The sequence below is a fragment of the Camponotus floridanus genome, unplaced genomic scaffold, assembly GCF_003227725.1.
Source record: "Camponotus floridanus strain SB8 unplaced genomic scaffold, Cflo_v7.5 scaffold5, whole genome shotgun sequence".
In the NCBI taxonomy this organism is placed as follows: Eukaryota; Metazoa; Arthropoda; class Insecta; order Hymenoptera; family Formicidae; genus Camponotus; species Camponotus floridanus.
Window position 1 is genome coordinate 4,386,993 of NW_020229658.1, and position 24,736 is coordinate 4,411,728.

Sequence of the window (24,736 nt, forward strand, 5' to 3'; positions counted from 1 at the left end):
CTACTATTGTATTATCATGAGGGAAGCGACATGGCACGCTCTCTGATGACGTTTCTATTGCAAACTCACCACCCACATATGATTCTCGACGCTAGCTCGACTGGCAACCAGTCATGCGGTACCAGCGTCGCGAGAGGATTCATACTCATGTCAGTCGTCCATTCTGTTTATTTGTTGGGCTTAGGGTTGCCTTCTTCAAAAACACATGCTACTCGACCTCGATCCAACTCAAGAAACAGCTCAATATATTCCCAGATGCCGTCGTTGAGGACTTTTCGCATTGAGTTCGATCGATCAGGCGCTACTTATGCACCTGGCGAACAAGTCACCGGCAATGTTATCATCGACTTGGCCAGGGAGAAATCTATCAGAGGTAAATAGTGTTCAGCATATACGTGTTGCACGAGATCAAATTGTAGTATTGAGCGATTATACCACAGGCGCCGTGTCGTCGGACGTCAAAGTGTGCACATGCGTGTGAAAAATGCGTGAAGCGTGAAACCAGTGTCGTAAAAAAGAGGCGCCGACTTTCACGAGAAATGTGTCATTGTGTGATTTACACATGATAAATGAATATTTGAATATCTGTTATATGGATGAGTGAAATTCAAATTGAGAAAGCAGAAAAGATTGAACAAGTACTAGCAAGATTGGAAAGAGAAAGAGAAGTACTAGCAAGATTGGAAAGAGAAGTCTTGGAAGATTATTTTTAAACTTCAAGCTTTGTAGTTTCATAAAAAAAGGATAAAAAATTAAATTAGATGAAAAAAACATTGATTATCAAGTAATAAAAATTAATTATTAGAAATTTCTCATCAAAATACAACGCACTTCAATTAATTAAATACAGTTAATTAAATACAGTTAATTAAGTTGTATTTATAGAAATAATTTCTGTATAATTATAGATTTTATATCTTCACAATGTTTTTATATTCAGTTTTTTTATTTCTATTCGGTGCTTTTATGATGAAATAAATAAATATTGAATATAATATTTTTTTCGCCAATTACGATAAGTAAATATGTGTACATACTTATAAAGTTCTGTTAGTCATAACTTCTTATCAGATGCTTTTGTTATGACGTCATTTACCAACATGAGATGCACTACATATGCCAGATATATCGTTTTATGTTGTTGGCCATTCTATAATATAGTAAGCAGCAATGCTGTGAAATTTTTTATTCTGCATACTATACTTTATAAAAATAAAGAGAAATAATACATTAAACAATTACGTAGAATTAAATATCAAATGCGAAATGTGAATGAAAAATGTCAATTTAATATGCAGTTATTATCGATTCACAGAAGTGTGTTATCAGAACGATGTTCTGACAAATAACATTTTAAGTAGATCTACTATCTAGGAATATACTATCTTAATCTCACATTCATTTTAGAAGAATGAAATTATAATGATTAAAATGCACAATTATTTTTTGAATAATATTGAAATAAATATATGAGAATTATATTTCCCAAGACTCTTTTTATCACTCGTGTGATATCAAGTCATATTGTAAAATAATTGCCACCTATATTTCTAAATCTTTTGAAGATTAAAATTATAATATATACTCTATACAATCTACGTTTTTAAAGTTGTAAAGATTAAAAATAAATTTATTAGAAGATGATTCCAGTTACTGAAATCCGTTAGTTTGCTAAAACTACTGATATATCTCTCTATATAATGTGAGACACAGCATAGCTTTACCATATTCGCGTATCTATTTTTATATATACTGACTTTAGCCGGTTATGCAACGCATATATGTATTTAGAAATTCTGTTGATATGTTTTTAATTGACACTGAATACCAAGCGCTGTAAACGTAATATTGTTGTAATGTGAAAATTTCTTTTCTAAATCATTTGTTTCATTTTTTAAAAATTGATCTTTTTTTATTTTTGTCAAAATTTTTAATCTGTTATATAGAGAATAAAAAAAATAATTACTTTATAAAAAAATAATTACTATGTAAAAAAATAATTATTATGTTTGATTGTGATGATCAAATTTCAATATATAAAGAAGAGAGCGATAAAAAGAAAAGATCAATTATTTTTTAATATATAACATTTTAATGTAAAAAAATAGAAAATAAAAAGAAATATATATTTTTTTATCGCAGCTCTGAAATTATCGATTAAGGGAGAAGCTAATGTTAACTGGGAAAGAACGAGAACTAGAAAAGATTCTCATGGACGCAATCAGACTGAGGTTGATCATTTCCGAGCAAGCGAACATTATTTTAACTTAACTTATTATCTGTTCGGAAATACAACAGGTAACATTATCATTTATAAGATTACATCGATATTATCAAAAAATATGATAATAGTATCTGTAACCGAATATTATGATAAGATATTTAAATGGAATGATTAAATGGGTTTATTTCAACAATTATTAATTCGAATTAATTGCAGGTATACATGTATAATATAATAGTACAATAAGATATTTTTAATTTATCAAATATATTTCAGGTTCCTCAAGTGATGGAGAAGTACGGATGCCAGCAGGATTTCATAAATACCCTTTTACTTTTTCACTACCCTCCAATATACCATGTAGCTTCGAACATGTAAATGGTCACATCAGATACACGACGAAAGCGGTTATTGACAGACCGTGGAGATTCAATCACGAGTGCAAGATTGCGTTTACTGTAGTCTCATCTTACGATTTGAACAATCACAGTCAACAATGTGTGAGTAAAATCAATATGCGAAAGTTATATATGTGTATATCAATATGCGAAAGTTATATGTGTATATTTCTTTTATCTTGATATTAAGCAAAAATAACTTTGCGATCAAACTAGAAAATGACGATATGCAATACAATATATTTATCGATATTTGTTTCTCACACAAATATATAAAAAAATAATTATAATTATAATATTAATTATAATTATATTTTTATATATCTATAATTTTTTAGCTCGGCATAGATGACGAAACGAGTGATAGCTTCTGTTATTTCTGCTGTGTCAATATGGGTTCGATAAAAACACGTATTAAAATACCGACAACGGGATTCGTTCCAGGCCAATCGATAGAAACGATGATCAATTTAAATAATACCAGTAGTGTCAATGTGACGAAGATCTGCGTTAAATTGGAACGGGTAGGTTTAATCGTTGTCATCGCGTGTCATAATTCACTATAGCCATATATCATTTGCCTATACATATAATCTATCCTATCAAATTAATTTTTACCTATAGAATATAATTACATTTTTTTATAATTCTCATTCCAAAGTCCTTGGAATTCCATGCGAAAACACCGTATAATTCGACTAAAACGGATAAAGCGGTCATAAAGGCCGGACATAATACGGGACCATTCAGCCAATATGACGATATTATATCACGATTACAAATTCCACCGATACCACCATCCCAATTGGAATATTGCAATATAATAGATCAGAATTATATCTTACGCATTACAATTCACGTCTCAGGAATGTACGTATATATTTCTCCTAAATTATGTGGATCTTAATTTATTCCAGGTAGCAAAATAACGTCTAAAAACGTCTTAAAAACGTCTTAAAGACGTCTTAAAGACGTCTTTAGACGTCATTTTGCTACCTGGAATATACATGTATAAATTCAATCATACGTTATAAAGAACTTGAAAATTCTTTTTAAAATTATTTTACATCTAAACTCGCAATAAATTTTTTATTTGATTGAATTAAGATAAATTTATGTTGATTGACGATTCGTTAAAAATCAATTCAATTTCTGCGATAGGCATTGCAGTATCACCAAGACTTATCCAATCTTGATCGGAACAATCCCACTGCATTCTGTATCTCATACACAAACTATACAGCCTACAGCTCCAATGATGCAATACGATGATGATCCTCCTCCACCAATGCCGACGTCTCCAGACTATGCCTCACCAAATTTGCCTTATCCAGGATCTCAACCCATAGGTTTTACAAATCAACCTAGCACTTCGGTTAACCAATGGGACATACGTGAGTAGAGCTGAATAGCTGTTTTTTTAATCATTAAAATTTCATTGAGATATATACATAATAATCGTTTTCAAAATTTAATAATTAATCTTAAAAATAAATGTATATTGGATTATATTTTGTACTATATAAATGAATGTTGCATGATTTCATGCTGTAAAATTATTATTAGTTATGATGTATTGTATGTGCATGTGTGTATATAAAAGAAAATAAAAAATTACTATAAATTTTAAAAAATTTTTCTTTTTTTAGCGCCGCCATCATATGAAGAATGTATGCAAAGAGCGGATTCTATTAAAGATCACGATGAATCTAATTACGTGCACGGGGCCAACGAACCTTTCGCACCCAGATATCCAGTTTTTAATTTCTCAATGCCTTGTAAGAACGAAACATAATTATTGCTAAATGCTTTACATCATTTCGAAAACGATGCGCATACCTATGCATATTTTATTCCATAGATCCATCTGGAAAATAAGATGAAATGTTTGGAAAATAAGCACAGATAAGACGGAGGAGTATATCCTATACCACCAACAAACTTATTGTTATTTGACATAAACTTGCAAAAGCAAGCATGCTAGAAAAATATAGATTTCTGATACTACCTCATATAATGTATTCGAATATATTTATATAATTATTATCATATTTAGTTTTTTTAATATAAATTGTAATTGTGTGTATTTTTATATTTTATAACTCTATACTATTACTCTTTACTATCGTCTATACTATTACTCTTTACTATCGTCTATACTATTACTCTTTACTATTATAAATGTATTACGTTTTACATCGAATAAATAATGTTTATGTATGATGTATAATGAAAAATATAATTTTGAGATACTTTATATATTCGATATTTGCGTTTATAATGGTTTGACACGTTTAAACATTGAAAAAATGTCGCAAATTAAAAATCCATAAAGAAAAATTTATTGCAGGAGCAATAAAAATAGTTACGCGAAAATGATATATTTACATAATTTATTTTATATCTCAACATCATCATATTATAATCATCATTATCGAGTTGTATAATAGCAAAAGTAATGTTAATAAATTTTTGAATTTTGAGGGGAACGGATAGTAGGAATTAACGAATAATAAAAATAACGCAATAAACAAAGGGAGCAGGAGGAGGAGGGATTCATCCCGATAACTTTTACAAGCCAATCGATTTGAATGCGGAGAATGAAGCATGGAAATTGGAGGTAAAGCAAGAGTTGTAACCAGAAAGGGCTTATGACATAGTCATGAACTTAGCACGAACGGTCACTCCTATGTGAGATTTTCTATTCTACAATAATTGTACTCCAAATTTACAGCATAGCAAATGTATATGGTACAACTATTCACATTCAACCACCAAATGCCCAGCAAACGTATCATTGTAGGAACTGAATCCATCCATCTTGAGGCATTTAATACCGCTTTAAACATTGCGAATGAACGTCGGATATCTATTGCACGATATTGCTGTCGGATGACTGCAAAAGATGATTAAGCCGGTCGAATAACTAAGTTTTTATTCCGAAAAGAGACATTCCAATGTTCGCCAATTATTCTTATACCGCAAACTCCGCTTACTGCCACTTACACGTGAATGGTCCCGTTTATTATCAGAACTTGTGTTCTTGTTAATGCAGGTATTATCGAAATCTGTATGTTTCCTTGTGACGGACCATTCTTACGACCTATGCTTTCAGTGCAATTTTATGTGTTACAGAAACATCCGAAGCAAAATCGATAGGAAATAATGCGCTAATTCATTTGCGAGATTAATATCGATGAATGTGTACGATCCTAAATAGTGTCCGTAGGAGTTTACTCGTGCTAATTCGATATAATTCACGTAATAATTGAAGTTGAAATAAATTCATATTAAGCACAAGAATAATTAAATTGTAAGAAAAATTCACATAACTATAGAGATTCTTAATGTATAATTATAAGAAACATACAGCCAGGAATCGCGAGCGCGGACTTATTTAATAATAAATAAAATTAATAAAAATTCGTATACAATATTATATTAATTTCAAGATAACAAAGAATAAAGTCCGAATAATGTTAAAATACTTGATCGCACAAAGACAAGAAGAAAAATATGTATAATATATTGATTTTTGTGTCCTTGACTCGATAATGTTTCCTGACATTTTTTTCTAAATTTTTTCATCTTGGTTGTCGGGAGGGAAAAGGAACTGTGCGCTCCGACTTTACAAAAATTTACTTCGCTTATATTACAATAACCTTCCCTCGATTTAAAACACACACATCATTTTTTTCAACCCTTAATATATTATTATCATAAATAAATTTGGTCTATCGGTAATATTGTGAATACGCCGGTACAAATACTGGCAGTATTTGGTTAAGTAAAAATCATGATCACTAGAAGAGGTAACTTGTACGGGATCGATTGCGATTGTAAGAACAATTCTTCTCGAGTATTTCATTCCTCTTTTTTTACATTTCGCGCGAACACGCACAAACGTCGTTTTAATGTCATTTTGCAAATTTGACAAAAGAAATCTGTATTAAATGACGTAAACACGCACGTTACTACTTCCAGCAAACTTGATTTAATATTCTTTAATTGTCGGAGGTTTCGCAAATCTATCCACGATAGAAGCACAACTTCCTGATTGGATGCCAATGATACTTTCCTTTGTTCAACTATCATTTATATATAATCTAGTGCGAAATAAAATCGTTAATGCCCTACGATAGATTTCTTCAAGAAAAACATTTCTATAATCGTGTCATTACTTTTATGATCATTTCCTCATTGTCAGATAAATATTCCATGAAAATGAATGGAGTACATGTAGATCGTCTATCAAAAAGAAACTTTCATTTCGATAGGCTATGTATGTACGGCTCTCAAATGAGTTTCATGATAAGTGATCAGTTGATGCGCGACAAAGGCAAAGGTATAAAGCTACTTCGTGAATAGATCTACCAAATGGAACCGATAGGGGAGTGCTGTGAGTCAAGTAGATCGGCTTGAAAAAACGGGCATTGTAACAGGTGTCCTCAACATTTCCAACTTGATCTATCAAGACTGCCCCGGTCAGCATATATCGTAAACTATCGCGACCCATTTATTCGCGCCTCGTGGCGCCTTATTTTAAAAAAATAATCAATGTTGTTGTGTTATTGTTGCCGCTGCAATGTGGCGTAATAGGTTCAAGACAAACATCAACATCTCGTCTCTACTTATGTGTACTGTCATACCATCAGTACAATCATTAACATTAAATGAGATTAAGAAAAGGCATTATTTTACATTGTCATCGTACATATGTTGATCCAAGTCATGAACCACAGGATGCTGGGTTGTGCACATGTAATGTTTATTTTATATATACATATATATCAGTACATATAATATATATATATACATATATATATATTATATATATAAAGTAAAAATATATATATATATATGAATTCATGTATGTGTTATTGTGTGTTTATGTTGTTTGTGGTATGTGTTTTGCGCAATCACTTTACATTATTACATTGTTTTTTTCTTTTCAGTCCAGCTTTTCAAAGACCTGCAAAAAAAATTTATATTTGCCCCACTTGTCTGTACAACAACAAATAATCATTACATATAATGTTTTGGTTGTTTTGAAACTTATTGGTTCTTATTTTGTATGTTCAGTAAGACACTTAGAATAAGGTCGTATATTTTACTTATATATGTATATGTATCCAAAAATAAAAATAGATTTGCACAATCAATAATCAAATAATGGACTCTTGTGTAAATGTAATTATACATAATTTTGTTGAAATCAATATTGTTATTCAATAAGTTATGTGACTCTCTATACTGTGACTAAATGATTCCTTTTTTTTATCGATATATAAAAAGCATGTGATTAAATTAAATCATTAAACAAGCATAATCATGAAAGAAAAAAAATATGCAATATAATGATGGAACAGTTTGAAGATAGGAAAGTTATATAATAAAGCTTATTCTTGTCAATTTGTCTAAGATTAACCAAATAAAATCTCAAAGCATACCATAATTACGTGCGTATCTTTAACCTTCTCTCTTAATGGCACCAGGAGCTTCAGCTAGTCCTTTAACTTTAAGCCGGTCTGCTGTTTTGAGAAACGCTGGTAACTGATCTTGTGAAACGTTCACTTCACCTGCGTACATGAATTCTAGAATGGCTTGCAAATGGCTGTATGCAACATCCTTTAGAATTATGATAGGATGTTTGGACGGATTTTCCTGTAATATCAAACAATGAATTCGTTTAAAATTACTTGATATAATAAATTATTACCTATCATTTATCGCAGAATAAACAATATACCTCTAACAAGGATTTGAAGTAAGGACTACAGGCGGATAAGACCATTTTATGCGCTTTACAAGTTTGACCATCGCAAGCCAATGTCACATCCGTGAAACTTTTTTCATCTCGCAGGTGTTTGAACGACGACACCATATTCGATTGGAAGTCGTTCCATTTAAGAAAAAACTGCTGTTGTTCTCCCGCCATAGTGATTGCTGATATTGCCCTATAACTTCCACGTAATTGTGCAGTCTGCAAATAAGATGAAACAAAACATCAATCATATAAACAGATCAGAATTGTCTCTTATACTTATTTATATGACAAAAAGAAAGACAAAAAAATCAAATAAAGCAGGTGGAAGTGACACATTTAACGAAGAGACGCTCGCGAAGACGCGCGTTTAATCTCGCAAACTATCCAGAGTACAAAGTGAAAAACGTGATCTCGCGACAAATGCTGGCTGTCAACGAAAACAATGCGGAAGAACGAACTTTCTTGAAACGTGCAAACGCGGGAAGTCCTCGCGCCAAGTAACTCTTGTAGGTTAAGCCAGGGGATATCTCGGCGAGGGAGCGAGCGGGACGCGATGACGCGGATCGGACGAGCTTCGCCGCGAAGCGGAGCGTATCATCTCGCGACTTAACGCGGACCTAACGACTAATGGACGCCGCGTCCGCGTTAAATCGCGCACTCGTTGACAACACGCGTGCGTCCGTCAGCCCGTCCCCGTCCCATCAAAGGTCGGCGCACACGGGGCCCAGCACAACACACGGCGGCCCACAACACATCGGGATTGAAACGCGCGACGCGAGGACGAGTCTCTTGGACGCGCGATCGCTTACTTCGCGTCGTCGACGAATCCTGGACGGGGCGTCGACGTGTTTGTCACCAGCACCTTGCTGCCGAGGGGACGCGAAAAATACGCAGCGCCGAAAACTTTTTGCGCGATCACCACGATTTTTTTGTTGTGACTAATATCGCGACGACGGAAATTCGGTCGGGCTCGTGCCTTTCCGGTGGCGATCGGTCCGCGTTGTATGTACCGACTGAAATTGTTCTCAAACGCGATGTCGGATGGCGCGACTGACGCGATCCCAGTCGCTGAATCCTCGCCATTGCCTGTTTGCGGACGAATTTCGGTAAGTCGCACATTTTATGAATATTTTATATTAATATATCCTGTACAATCTCATAGATCTTAGTTAAAATTAATCCATGATTGATTGCGCCTCTCTTGATTTCTGTTTTTTAAAAGACAGAACCATAAGAAGATATAAAAAGATTACTTATTGTAGTTAACTTTAACCTATATTTATCGGCCTGTGATTTTTATTTTTTATCAGCGCGCGCGTGCGATGTGATATTCAAAATACTTTTAATATTAAATTATTTTAAAATGTATAAATATACTTACACAAAACTTATAAATCCTAAAATTTACATATGAGTTTTTCTTATAAATTTACAAGAATTTAAAAATGTTAGATTGTAATAAATCTTAATAATATTTTAAAGTAGGAAGAAGTAGTAAGAAGTGGATTTCGTGAATGAAAACTTTAATTTACAAAATATATATAAAGCACATAAAGAGTACAAATATATATTCATATTTATTTTCCTAAATTATCACTACGCTATTATTTCTGTGTGAATGTATGTGTGTCTATGTGTGATAGTCATTAACAATTAATAAGATTAATTAATATTTCTTAATTAATGCTTCTTAAAAAATATATATAAATATATATATATATATATATATATATATATATATATATATAATGTTTTGAGAAGTATTAATTAAGAAATATTAATTTTATCAATTGTTAATGACTGTCACACACAGATACACATGCAATCATTAAAGCATTTTTCTCGTGTATATGTATATATATATATATATATATATATATATATTATATATATATAAATTTGTACACAGAATAGAAATCTTCATATCAGATATCTTCATTTAGAGGAAAAATTTAAACATAAAGAGAATAAAATAACAAATGCAAAAAATGAAATAACACATTATTAGGTCTCTCACTTCGATTTCGTTCGTTATTACGTAATGTATGTAGTGGCATATATATACATATATATATGTATATATGTCACTATATACATTATATAATAATTTAATAATGCGCTATTATATAACTTAATAATGCGCTATTTCATATATTCATTTTTTTGCTTTTTTTATTTTATTATGTAATAATTAATGATTCTTGTAAAAGAATGTTAACACGATTTTAATCTCGAATCACGCATAAAAATTACTTCTATTTTTTTTGCCTTGATAGCGACAAAAATAATCCGTACAAACGTGCGTAACTTATATGCAGAAACTTATCGTTTTTCAATTCGCGCGATTAATATGCGTCAACGTGCGTTCATAGATCAACGCACGCGTAATTACTGTGCGCACGATATTAAAGATAAAAGTTCATGTTGATAAACAATCGAATATGACGCAACAATGATTCATTTATTCGTGATGCACCTCGCGTATAGAGATAGCTAGTCTTAAAAAATAAATTATCTCCGATTAAGCTGATTTAGCAATAATAACCGGAAGAGGATGAAACGTTTCAGAAAGCTGAAAAATTCTAAGGCAGTTCCGATGAAAGCATAAAGATAAGTGTTTTAAAATTATCGAAAGTCGATAAAGAGCTAAAGTATAAATAAGGAAATGAAATATATGTACAATATATATTGCTTGAAATTATATATATATATATATATATATATATATATATATATGAAAAAATACGAAAAGAAAAAGAAGAAAAAAGGAAGAGACATATGTTGGTCATCTAACTTATTTTATTTCAATTCGATAAAACGCGTTAAATAATCTTTTATTGTAAACCGTAATTATTGCCTAGAAATTCAGAAATAATATGTAATTATATAGCTATTTCACGAATTTATTTTTATTAGTGTTAGTCGATAGTCTTTAAATTTTATTGAAATGCAAATTAAATTTTCTAACTCTCTAAAGCAAGGCGCGATACTTGACAATAATAAAGATTTTTATCGCAAAATTCTTAAAGACTAACAGAAGAAAATAAGTGTAACAAAAGATTTCTGCTCAATTCTGGTTACCGTGAATTGCGCAATATCGTGCAAACGGTGACATATTCCTATCGGCTGCAACGGCGTACTGTTAACTGCACTTAATGAGTACCGATTATAGCGATAGGTGCCACAAATCACAATACATGATCTTTATTATATTGTATATGCATAAAATGTATAATATACTTTTTTAAGTATATTTAAATAACTACCGAATATAATTGCGTGTATCCCAGAATTTTTGTATTGATCCAAATTCGATTACTATCGATTCGATAATTATCTGTACAGTAATTAATAACGAATAATCCGATCGTGAATCGTAAAAATTAAATTTTTAAAAATCCGTGCACCCATCGCGAGTTGAAAGAAAGCCATCTTTCGTACGCATAGCATCGCGCGAGTAGTGTGGCATCGGGGGTTTGATTCCCCAAACGCCGAAAAACTTTTTCCATCGCGCGGAACCGTGACCGCAGCATATGTGAGGGCACGAAAGAGGACGAGAAAAAGAAAGAGAGAGAAAGAGGACACGCGACGCTTGCCTGAATCGAATGGGGAACGAGAGGGGGACCGCGAAGAAAAAACGGGCGAAACGCGTCGGAGATAAAGAGAGAGATGTGAAAAAAATAATCAAAATCGGAGGAAAGTAAAAGAGAAAGAAAGAGAGAGAGAAAGAGAGAGAGAGAGAGAGAGAGAGAGAGAGGAGGAGGAAAGACGTGCGTAGATAGCGAGCGAGAAAAGCGAGAGCAAGAGTTAGAAATAAAACAGGGCCCGGAGGAGAGCAAGGAGCGGGGAAGAATGAGAGCCGACTCGTACAAGAGCGAGCGCAAAGACGGACGAGAGGAGGAGCGCGGTCCGGAGGACGCTTCGCGCTTGCCTCCTCCCGCGGTCCTCTTTCGGAGGGGACCGAACGTAAAGAGGAACGTGCGGGAGAAACATAGCGTCACGCGAGCGCAAGCGCAATGAAGTACAGTCGCGCGGGCCACATTGAAAGCTTGTAACATGCCGCCGAAGCGAACAGTCGCGCGCTAACTTTCATGCGGATTGTTTCGCCGCATCGGGCTCTCTCTCTTTCTCTCATGTGTATCATGAATGCGAGAGACAAGAAGTAATACAGAATCGTTGCGCGTGTGGGCGTCAGTAAACCGCGGCGTTTGACGTGGAGCGGACACGCGACTAAAGTTAAACGGACAACAGACGGAACGTGTGATCGTCGAGGTCTTCGTGATCTCGGAATATATAATCCGTTATAGCCATTGAGTATTTGGAACAGTGTCAAAAGCTACGACGCGCGATTTCGAGGAAACGACGAGGTCCATTTATTATCCGCGACGGTGACGGTGTGGATAACGATAGCGGATCTCGTTCTTGGATGACAGTAGTACGCGATCGAGGAAGAGAAAGATAAGGTAAATAAAGTAGAAACAACGAAACGAACGTGGACCAAGACGAAATTTCTACGCACGGACCTACAGGTGGTTGCGAGAGTCCTTCCATCTGTGATGTGCGAGTGAACAATGGAATCACCGGTTATGTACGATTCGGCGGCCCATCAGGCCCAGGCCCAGGGTACGGCCGACCTGAAGAAGTCCCAGGTGCTCAATAACAACACTAGCAATCAGAATAACAACAACGCCGCGACAAACAACAATAATAATTCCGCTCTGCAGATCAATCATAATCATAACCATAACCAGCAGTTGAATAGCGCGGTGGTGAGCAAAGTGGCCGCCAGTAAGGCGAGCTTGCATCAGCAATACGCCGAGCATTGCGCCGCCGCTGGTGAACTCACCGATCTTAACACCCCGGAGATCTCGCTGGACCTCCAGCATCTGATCGATGACAATCACTTCAACGACGGCTTATTAGACATGCTCAGCGCCAGCAACGGGGTGAAGCACGTGAGACCGGGCAACTATAACACGCGCACTACGCTCGCATACATGCCGCAGCCAGTGCACAGCGGCGCGAATTATCATCAGGGCAGCTGTAGCGATAGTAACAGTTCGAGCTCGGAATCGCCTAGTATCAAGGAAGAACCGTTGGATCCGGCGGACTATCGACGCCACTGTCCTCAATATCCGCCGGGTTACAACCCGGTGACGAACAATCCGTTCGCCAATGGCGGCCAGACATTTACCACCCTAGCACCGTCCACGATACCCGGCAATCATCCCGGCACGCCGATTCACCAACCACCGCCACGGGGCGGCCCTATGAAAGGACCGGTGATAACTCATCAGCATCACGCCGCCGCCAACGTCGCCAGAAAGCAGACCAAGGCCATCGACAAGGCGAGCGACGAGTATAGACGACGGCGGGAGAGGAATAACATCGCCGTGAGGAAGAGCCGCGAGAAGGCGAAGGTACGATCGCGCGAAACCGAAGAGAAGGTTAAGCTGCTGGTTAAAGACAACGATCTGCTGAAGAAGCGGATCGAACTCCTCACCGAGGAACTCAACGTCCTCAGGTCGCTCTTCGGCAACAGCATGCTACCCGAGCATCTGCACCGCGAAATCACGAGGCATCTCGACCAATTCCAGCAGCACGCGGTTGGACCCATGTAGCAGCAACGCGCGGACATAGCCGCGCGATGATGACCGTATGAAACGACGTCGTTTGACTCCGACGTCGACGTTTACTCGCGTCCCTGGCCTATCAGGCTGCTCCGATTGCGAGGCGAAGTCAGTCGCGTCTTCCGCCTTCCTCTCGCGTCTCCGCGCGTACACGCATCGCGTAAATCTCTCGTCCTCTCGCGCTCCCTGCCTCCCTCTCGCTCACTCGTTCCCTCTTTCTTCGTCTTCTTCTTCCTTCTCCGTCTTCTGCGTCGTATCTTATGTCTCGCTCGATTCGGAGTGCGCGACGCGAGCGCACGTGCATGCGGACGTCGTTGTCGCGAAGCCGCGAGCGTGGGAGGGAAAAGAGGGGAATCTACGAGTCGCGTAGGAAGACAATCGAGAACAACGAGTTACTCAACGCGAGCTTTGCAGCGACTTTGCAACTGGAGAACGCGATCGGCACGATGATGATGCGCGTGTTCGAAGACAAGTGCCTCTATCCGTGGTCCTTCGCTCTCGAAAGAGTGCTATTCGGGGACTAAAAGAAGACGAAGGGGTCGATAACCGAAAATAGATGACAAAATCAATTGCGTGGACTGCAAATGATAACGTGCGATCTCCCCTGATAAAACCGATCGAGAATCGTGGAAAATTGACGAAGGACGCGAAGAAAAAGGCTGTCCGATCTTTTCTTTCTTTCTCTTGTTTATTCTTCCTCCGTTACTTCCTTTTAACGTCTTGTACCGTTCTCATCGTTCTTTTCTTCGCGCTTATGGACTACATAAGTAAGACTGTCGCTCTTATCAATCTAGATAATTTCGGATTCCCCTTGACGCGGACGCGCAGAATCGCAACACGGAGGTGAACTCTGCGAGACATCGAACAAATTATGCCTCTCACCTTAATTGTATATTATATACGTTTCGTACTACACATACATATACACACAGACACGACGTCCGACACACCTTCAACGCGAAAGACACGTACACACGGCGTTGTATTTAGAATCCGATTCTTAGATAACGTTAAATTAATAAACGTAGACTATATTGCTCTTCAATTACCACGTACCTAAAAAAAAAAGAGTCATGTTGAAACACGACGATTTTTATCAATGTGGCTCGAATCGATGTGTATCAATAAGAGAAGTCGATGTTTATTTTCTCTCGATACGTATTCGCTTCCGCGCTCGCCGTGCTCGACAATCAAAGTACAATCGAGCAAGGCAAGTACGAGCAGTCTATTCGCGCCCTTGTGTATTATAGTTCTTATAGTAATTTTATTATTACATACAAAATGTATATATATATATATAAAGCTAATATATTTTGTAGAAGAGAAGTTGATACATATATATGTGTATATATATATATATATATATATATGTATGTATGTATGTATGTATGTATGTATGTATGTATATATATATACAGGGTGTCCCAAACCATCCGTACACCCTTTTTAAAATGAAAATAAATGGCTTTTATCAAAAATCGCGAACAATTTTTAAATAAATCGAGTACGCTCTATCAAATGGTGATATTTTCAACTTTTGATTGATTGAATTTTTTGAGAGGAACATGATACTTTTTATTACAGATTCGAATTGTACGTGAAAAAATAAGAAACTTTTGTTTCTTGTATGGGTGGTCCGGGACACCCTCTATATATGTATATGTATACAGGGTGAATCATAATGGATGTAACAACCTTTTACCATTAGAGATCAATTATCGACTGCAACTGTAATCAATTGAATGATTTATAGATGACAGCTGCTTGGATCGACCGTGTCTGCAGTAACGTACAAGCGAGTTAAATACTGTGAATTAAATAATATACATATTCCATGCATACTTTTCTAATATATTTAACTCTTTTATGTACATATTTTGCTTTCTACACGGTTTTTTTCTAATAACGTGATTTCTTATTATTGTGAAACGTATCTGCCACATAAAAAGAGATATCTTTTGCATTCGTGTATTTTTTAATACGATTTTTTTTTAAATAATGATTTTTTAATACATAGAATTTGACGATTTTTTTCATTCTTACACAAATCATTTTAACGCGTAAAAAGAGTTGGATTGGTAAAGATACAAAAGTATTCTTTTTTTATTTAAAAAAATGCGTAATTCTGCTTTCTACAAGAAATATTCTGCTGTAGATATTAAGAATGTAAAAGTTATAACTTAGAAAATTAATAATAAGTAGAATATCTGAATATAGAATCTATGAATTATTCGATTGATTACAGTTGCAGTCGATAATTGATTTCTAATGGTAAAAGGTTGTTACAACCATTATGATTCACCCTGTATAGAATGCTCGCGCGTGCGAGTATGTGCGAGAGAAACGGCTGGAGAATCGAGAAAATTGTACGCGTGCATACACGCGCGCGAGGGAATTCGTACATCAATATCTGTATGAGTACCTGTGTGAATATATGTAACATACGTATGACTGTATAATCTCGCGTGCATGAATGGGTCGATAGGAGACAAATGAATCAAACGAATTGTTATAATTGCATATTTTATTAGTGGTAAAAGAGAGAGAGAGAGAGAGAAAGGGGCCGAATCATACCTGAATGTTCTATTACAGGCTTACAATCGTATAAAACAGAACTTCATTTTCATTCATATGTAAATCCGATGCCTACGACACAATGACAGCAGCAGCAGCCGGCGTATACCGTGCATTTGTTACGGTTGCATGTATCATATGTGCATTCGCGCGCGAGCGATTTAATTACGGGAAGGCGCTCGCGAACACGGCGTGTAGCGGGTGTGAATGTGACGTACGGCACGCGTGCCTTGATGTATGACTGACGTATGATATTAGGATACGAGATTACCTGTCACAAATCACGGTCATCTTGTCTATGCACAAATATATTTTGATATGAAACGTACGCGCGATGCTTGGTCTCTGGTTCCTTCTTTGTCTCCGTATCACCTCACTCGATCCGTCCACCTTATCCTGCGTCTCGGTCATAAATTTTATCCTTTATGATATGCTTTGAAATTTTCGATCGCATAAAATTACTTTTTATGAGAGATAACGTCAAATATATATAATATTAGAATTTCAACAAACTGTGTGAAATTATTTTTTTCACATTATTATTATGAATGTGTGCTATATCTCATCACGTATTAAACAGATACATGCTATTTATCGCACAATATGCACCACGTAAATATAAACGTCAATCTTTTTAATTATTCTTGTATGTTCCTTAGCACGCATGTTTTGATTTTGAAACTTTTATTCAATAAAAAATAATAATCAGGAAACTATACCACATTCTTCCTTCAAAAAGAGAGAGATTATTATAAATAAATTGTTCAAAAAATTATTAATATAAAATGAAAAATTTATTACTTAATTGTTTAAAAAGACAAGATTCAAGCAAAAGAATTATAACAAAGAATCGAAAAGAATTGAATTAATGGCGTCACATGCGCGATTAAGGCGAGAATGAGCTCCGTGTCTAAGGGAGATTTCTACAAAGTTCCACATCCAAAAAGGGACAATAAAGTAGCCAATTGTTAATCCTCCAGAAAAATCCATGGGCGCGTACATGTTATACAACGTGCAAATATACAAATACAAATACAAATACAATATATATAGAATATACGTATGAAAAGCTATCTGCGCTCGAATCCATCATGACTACTGGTCAGTGAGTCAGAAGATAAGTTTGTTGTTAGATTAAATAAATTAGCAAGTATCACGGAACAGGATACGGTATTTCACGTGTACGCGCGAACGCACGTGCTCGCACCTAGAATCACATAGCAGGCGATGCGCACGAGGAAGCGCATCGCCTGCGCGACGTAATTAATAAAATGAAGTTTTCATATCATAATTTACAAAATTCTAATGATATACGCGGCTAAATTTATATATCTCACTTATGTCAATTGAGAATTTAATAATATTGCTAGAAATTGTAAAAAGAACTGAAATGCAGAAAAAAATTGAAGTAAAAATATTTAAATTATCTCTTCAAATTATTCAAATTATCTCTTCTCTACTAATTATCATATAAGAGAGAGATCGCATTGACATTTCATATAAAGTGTACATCTTATTTCTTTCTTTCTATTTTATTAAAAATTGCAATAAAATAATGGAAAGATTTTGATACAATAGTTCAAGAATATTTTAGAAATTTGTAATTAAATATGTACGTTAATGTATATACAACTTAAACGATTTAAATCTCTGATATTTATTCTTCAATTTTGCTATTCAAAGCTATTCTTAAGAAGTAGAACTCAGGAACTTTGGTGTTCTCCATTCATGTACAATATTCACGTGAATTCGCAAAGTGGTTTGATGATTTTCCCAAACAATTTATTATATTTCTATGTCACACAATGCACAACTTGCATATTGTGTGTATTCACATGTCAAAATATATATATATATATATATTATCCGGACAAAATTTAAAACATAAGTGTACGAGAAATATAGAAAGTATAATGTCGGGGGTGGAAATATTTCCAAAGAATTGAAACCGATATTGAAGAATCATAAGGCTCAGACGTTATCAATATAAAATGCAACTTATAATCGGAGAAATATAATGTAAACATAAAAAATTACATTAGCAATTATAGTACAATATGGGGAACATCATTCAATATTTAATCAGTATAAATTATATTAAAATCATTCAATAAAACTAATTCAACAACTATAAATAAAATTCATTTAAGATAATTTAAGATAAGTATAAGATATATATATATATATATATATATATATATATATATATATAAAAGAGAAAAAAAGAGAAAATATTATTATCTTACATAAATTATCCTACATAAACATAAATTATTCTCCTATGATGATATTCATTTTTCTCGTGCATCAAATGATATGTTTAAAATTCTTAAAATATATATGTTTTTCAGATCTATGGTATTTTATGTATCGAATCTTAAACCTTGTATCTTCTATTTTAAAATATAATAATCTTTAAATTGAATATATTAAAACATCGTAAGATTATCAAAATGTATAAAATTTAGAATAGAATTTAAATAAAAATAATTTTTAAGGAAAAAATAAGATCTATATGTACATAACAAAAATATTCTAATATTTATTTCATTTTTCCTAAAGGTAAATGGTTTGCATTTTAAATCTATCATTAATTTTTCGAAAGTGACTGTTAAAATAATGCTTAAAATATTTAACCAATGTCTTAGGACAAATTTTAACAGTCGGAGAAAGGAAAGTAACGTTTCTAAAAATTTCTGAAAATTTCCATATTAATTATATTAAGATTGATAAAATTTATCAATTAATAATTAAAAATATATTCTCAACAGATTATCATTTTCAAATATTTCTTGAGAAACCACCAAGTTTATATAATAAATAAAAATGTTAAAATTTGATTTTTAAATTCATAATAATACCAAGAAATGAATTAGTCATAGAGATGAAAAACCGACTAATATGATTATAAAAAATTGTAATATTGCTTTGTAATAGCATTCATTAAATAGATTGCATTAGAAAATTGGCATTTAGTATCTAAAAATTAATTTTTTTTCATCTGTTAAAAAATTCTGAATCTGTATATATATCTACAATATATTTAGACAATTCTAATTCTAGACTTTTGTGCCAAACTAGTTATAAGGTTTTATCACTTTTATTCTTTCAGTACTACATATATATATATATATATATATATATATATATATATACATATTTTAATAAGAGATGTATTCGATTAATAAAACTGCTCAGCTTTCTATTATCTTATAATTTTTTCTTATGATTAAAATAGCGTAGGTTAGGTAGTAAATCATAAATAATAAAGAATAATAAATAAATTTTGTGAATTTTCATTACTTCAAACATTTGATATACAAAATGTAAATTTGTATATCTTACAAAAAAATTTCAAAGTATCGCATCTTGTGCTATCATATATTTATGAAGATTTCTTTTCATTAAAAATAACAAATTAAATAAACAAATTAAATAATTTTTATAATTAATTTTGTGACATTCGACGATATTTTCTCGACAACGTCAGCAGTTTAGCTTTGTTGTCGCATTAAATTTCTGACATAATATGCCAAGTTTTGACGCCTAAATGTCTACGTGCACGTGTCGTCGACGATTCTAGTTTTAGATACAAGCTAATGTTCATACACGGTACATCTATTTTTCGAACGTTCCTTTGAATTGAACAGTAACTTCTAGAAACGAGTAAATTCGTCGAAACGATTAATCGTTTATATATATATATATTATAATTATATATATATATATATATATATATAATTATAAATATATATATATATACATATATATATAATTAAATATATATATATATATAATTCTTTTATTTTTATCAATATTTCTTTCATCTGACGCTAGAATATACGAGGTTAAGACTAACTTGTGTGATATACAATATCTGTTATTAGTATTTATCAGCGACTTATCAGTATCATAAAGCTTCGTTTAATTCTTTACATTTACGCAGCTACGATTTATTCACATTCTCCGAGTCAAACACTAATATTTACTCACAATTGATTTTATTTCACTTAATTTTCTTAATTTTTTAATTACTTTCAAGATGTAATTGTTAACATAAATATATTTAAGATATAATTGTTAACATAAATATATCTATTTGTTTTTATTGTCAGAATATTTATGTTTTCAATTGTTATACATATTTAAAAAATAAAAATATAATTATTATATAATATAGTTAATTGAAATATCTCTGTTAATCTCAAATGCATTTCTCGATATAATGATATACGTATGAAATTCATCGCGCAACGGAACGCGCATTAGCAGTAATTTAATACAGAAAATTTTACTCATATTATATGTTACCTACACTCTTATTATCAGTTAGCTCTTTGTTCTAGCTTCAGCGATCATGGCATAGTGCCAATTTGAATTATAAGAAATATAGTAATCTCTAATTCATATTAATATTATTATTTGCTTCTTTCTATAGACATTAAAAGTATCGGTATCATTTCAGTTTATCTTACAGATATTATAAAGGAAATAGCCTATAAAATTCTGTTCCTCCGCATTAGAAATAAAAATATAAAATAAAATATTTTACTAATAAAATACTTGCAAAATTGTGGCAAAGTTAAGCAATTAAAATTAACGATATTTTTTAAAATTCTCTCTTTTAAAGCCACAAATTACAAAAATATTCCTAAATTAACATTTTCTAAGACCTTATAAATATACTTAAAAAATTGCGAACCGTTTATAAAAACAAAGAAAGAATATATCTATATTTACTAATCGCCATTTTATCAATATTGTCGATATTCTAAAAAAAAAAAGTGGAAAAGTCTGATAAAGGCGCGCCGTCAGCAACACGATACTTTGCTTTCCCGGCCGTGTGTTTATAGTTACCTGCGTTCCTATTCGTTCGCGACCGCTTGGTCTCTATTCTGGCTACGATGGTATATGGGTTAGGGCCAACTCTGCCAAGACCGCCCCGCACCCACGCCCGATTCTCTTTTCGCACATATACGACGAACAAGCCTCACGCAAGCGAACGAGCGAAGCCGCTCGGCTCTCTCGCAAACTTGTATTTCGCGAGTTGCATCGCAATGTTGTGTATAACACGAAACAAAGTTGTACTTGCTCGCGCATCCTCCGGATCTAACAAAACTTTAATATGGTCACTAGCACAACGGATGACATTGAGTCGACCGTTCGTTGGTATACTCGTATCCCGAGCCAGATTCGCAAGATGTGCAGCGGAAGCGGTCTCCGAATTAGTCGCGTCGCGTCACCTCGCAACATCTTAGCCCCGTCAACGTTTGTGACAGCATCTCATCTATTAATTTTAGCTACTAATGACCGAGAATGACAGATGTTATTTATGTTATTAGTTATTAAAATGTTATATACATAGAATAGTCCATTACTTTAATATTAAAAGATGCTATAGATAGATCAGAAAAGTTGTAGATGGGAAAATGAAAAGTAAAATTAGATGAATATCGTGAAGAGTTAAATTTTGGAACGATCTATCCTTTCACAAAGATGTATAATATAATATAATATGCGTAATTCGATGTATTCATAAATCAGTATCAAGTTACAAATAAAAAGTTCCCTAACTTTCAAAATAAAATAACTTTCATTTTTAGTAGTTATTGTATGAATTATAAAAGTCTCATTATAAAAAAAATAAATGATAAAGATAATGAAAATAATATTGTAATGAGATAATTTGATAATATGTATCGAAAAGCATAATAGGACATAAAAAAATTAAAGAAATGTTGAACATTTTTTAATTAATTTTCTTAAAATTAAAGTTTGCATATAAAATTTTTATTTTGTAGAATTTCAGTCGGATGGAAACGCATCTAATCCGGAGTTAAAAGGGGTCTGCCGTCGATCGGCATCGCGAGACTCAAGCACGATGTGGGTGTGACCTGGTTTGCAAGAGTTTCACTTTCCTGTAACATCGTTGCACGGAGGAGGTAAGGAGGATTCGACCCCAGAATTACGTCATGCATTGTTATGCCGGCCGTAACGGCTCGTAGTCGTACGTGCGGAACTCTGCGAGAATGAAAATTAACGAAAGAGACAAAAGAAAAAGAAAGAGAGAGAAAGAGAGATTCGGGTCCCGCGCGAATCGATTGTCGCCGATGGACTGTGGCGATCTCTTATACATTATATTGTTGCTGTACATTTCAATCAATGTCGTTCGAACGATGATCGTAACTTAAAACTCTTCGAGATATCTGAATATATACAAATACAAATTCCCAATTAACTGGAAAAAGTTTTATTACAATTGAACTTTAATAATTCTTGATTTGTAGATCGGAATTTTCATTATTTTATAATCAAATTACAAAAATTATTATACATATAATTTATTATATATATATATATATATATATATATATATATATAAATTCAGAATTAAAAATCTCTCAAAATTCTCTGACTCTCTTAAAATATAAAATTGAAGTGTAAGAATCAAAAAATTGACAAGATGTTATACATATTTAGATACACACATATTTATATGCTTATTATAACATATTTATTCAAGAACACATATAAATCTTTTTCGTCGAGTTTCTTCAGAAAAGATTTTCTATACGGATTTTTTCACAATAATTTAATATTCTCATTAATCTGCCGTGCGAACATGATAAGACATCGTGTCGAACTCAGTACGTGTATGCGTGTACTTATGTGAATGTTGTAACTATACGTATATCCTCCTGATCTTTGAGTGTCGGAGTAACAAGTACATAAAAGAGCGCTCTAGCGTGCGACCTATATTCCACGCCTGCATCGCTATATTAGACGCGTACGACGCATCAGGGACGCGCCTGAAAGCGCCTCTCTCTCTCTCCCCTTCTCTCTCTCTTTCTCTATTTCACCTGCTGCCAATCAAATCCAAATTCAAAAAGCAATAAATAAGTATATTCATAGCTTACTTGTATATTTAAACAAAGGAATTAGGAAGGAAAAAAGATAAATAATATTAATATAATAATTGAACATGAGATAAAAAATGAGATTTAAAGTAATTTATGTAAATCTGTGAATATAACAAAATGAAAGAAGATTTAAGGTAATTTATATAAATCTGTGCGAATATTCATATTTCTGACAGTTGGTGTTTATTATTCTTCTGTGAAATTTGCTTTGATGATTTCGATGTGTTTTCTCTTGCATCGGTTTTAGAAATAAATAATCAAACGAGGAATAAAAATTTCCTCGAAAAATGCACAAATTTGCATATTTGGTATCGCATAACACCTGGACAATGAGAGTGACAAATTCGTCACAAGCGCATATTTATAGTGAGTTATGTATGTACTACACGCACGAATAATGATGCATTTATTTTTCATGAGAGAAAGATCGTTCGATCGAGCTCTTACGAATTCGGACGTGCAGCCGGTTCTCATCCCACGCAAACCGATGCGCGCGTGACAGCACGCGTGCACGCACGATGCGCGTTTACGCGAGGAAGTCGGAGGATTTATTTTCGTCGCGGCCGCATCCGAACGCACCCACTCGCTCTCAGGGAACCGCAGGCACTCTAAAGGCCACACACCGGTATCTTTATACGGTCGTTTACTCTCCGAGACAACGGTAAAACGGTAGGGACACTGCCTAAAAGTTAATGAAAATCACTTCCGCATTGGCATCTTATATGCAAGCAATGCATCATAATCTGATTGTAGGATACGCATACCTCGGAATCGAAATAATTAAGAAGCTAGTTTTTTTTAAGTGTAGTATTCTGTAATTTCTTATATATATTTATATTCTCAGTTTTATACGTGCTTAAGGAAAATACGTCAAATTATATTTATGTGAAATGATACTTATATAAAAATTTAAATTATATTTATATAAAAATATATAAATCTTTATACACAAATATTTTTAAGTTATATACTTTGCATAATGAGAAAATTTTAGTATCCTGAAATTTTCTCATTATACAGTGTATTTATTTTATATATGTTGTAACGCATTTTTGATACAAATTTATTGCATGCGGATTCACGTTAAATCAATGCACCGAGAGTATGCGAAAAAGTAGTCCTTAATTAAACTTAATTAAAGGGGTTACAATTATAGTTGGATGCTACGGAACCTGGATAATCAGTATAGAAACATTTCAAATATGCATATCGCTCGCGGCATA

General features: G+C 33.6%; 3 protein-coding genes and 1 long non-coding RNA gene across 7 annotated transcripts; 3 read left to right on the top strand and 1 right to left on the bottom strand.

The window, feature by feature from the left end:
* On the top strand, nucleotides 1-4,660 carry LOC105258032 (arrestin domain-containing protein 17). 2 transcript variants are annotated; one of them, XM_011269082.3, is made up of 8 exons: nucleotides 82-373; nucleotides 2,143-2,298; nucleotides 2,501-2,724; nucleotides 2,961-3,146; nucleotides 3,284-3,492; nucleotides 3,784-4,016; nucleotides 4,272-4,400; nucleotides 4,484-4,656. In XM_011269082.3, exons 1-8 carry the CDS (start codon nucleotides 148-150, stop codon nucleotides 4,498-4,500), a joined length of 1,380 nt encoding a protein of 459 aa, XP_011267384.3. In that variant the 5' UTR covers nucleotides 82-147; the 3' UTR covers nucleotides 4,501-4,656. The 2 variants fall into 2 exon arrangements, with proteins under 2 accessions (XP_011267385.2, XP_011267384.3); XM_011269083.3 differs by lacking the exon at nucleotides 3,284-3,492 and having other exon boundaries at nucleotides 1-373; nucleotides 3,866-4,016; nucleotides 4,484-4,660.
* Nucleotides 4,661-5,349: 689 nt separating this feature from the next.
* LOC105258035 (longitudinals lacking protein-like) lies at nucleotides 5,350-9,389 on the bottom strand. Of its 3 annotated transcripts, none has more exons than XM_011269086.3 (4): nucleotides 9,199-9,389; nucleotides 8,372-8,605; nucleotides 8,097-8,286; nucleotides 5,350-7,594 (listed from the first exon to the last, which is right to left on the bottom strand). In XM_011269086.3, exons 2-4 carry the CDS (start codon nucleotides 8,558-8,560, stop codon nucleotides 7,587-7,589), a joined length of 387 nt encoding a protein of 128 aa, XP_011267388.1. In that variant the 5' UTR covers nucleotides 8,561-8,605; nucleotides 9,199-9,389; the 3' UTR covers nucleotides 5,350-7,586. The 3 variants fall into 3 exon arrangements, with proteins under 3 accessions (XP_011267388.1, XP_011267390.1, XP_011267389.1); XM_011269088.3 differs by having other exon boundaries at nucleotides 8,073-8,286; nucleotides 9,199-9,388; XM_011269087.3 differs by lacking the exon at nucleotides 9,199-9,389 and adding an exon at nucleotides 8,848-9,146.
* LOC105258034 lies at nucleotides 9,341-24,374 on the top strand. The gene is made up of 3 exons (XR_003123347.1): nucleotides 9,341-9,495; nucleotides 22,395-22,535; nucleotides 23,934-24,374. It is a non-coding gene; the product is annotated as an uncharacterized LOC105258034 (long non-coding RNA).
* On the top strand, nucleotides 12,408-15,147 carry LOC105258033 (CCAAT/enhancer-binding protein). The gene has a single exon (XM_011269085.3). It carries the CDS (start codon nucleotides 12,961-12,963, stop codon nucleotides 14,008-14,010), a length of 1,050 nt encoding a protein of 349 aa, XP_011267387.1. The 5' UTR covers nucleotides 12,408-12,960; the 3' UTR covers nucleotides 14,011-15,147.
* Nucleotides 24,375-24,736: the final 362 nt, after the last annotated feature.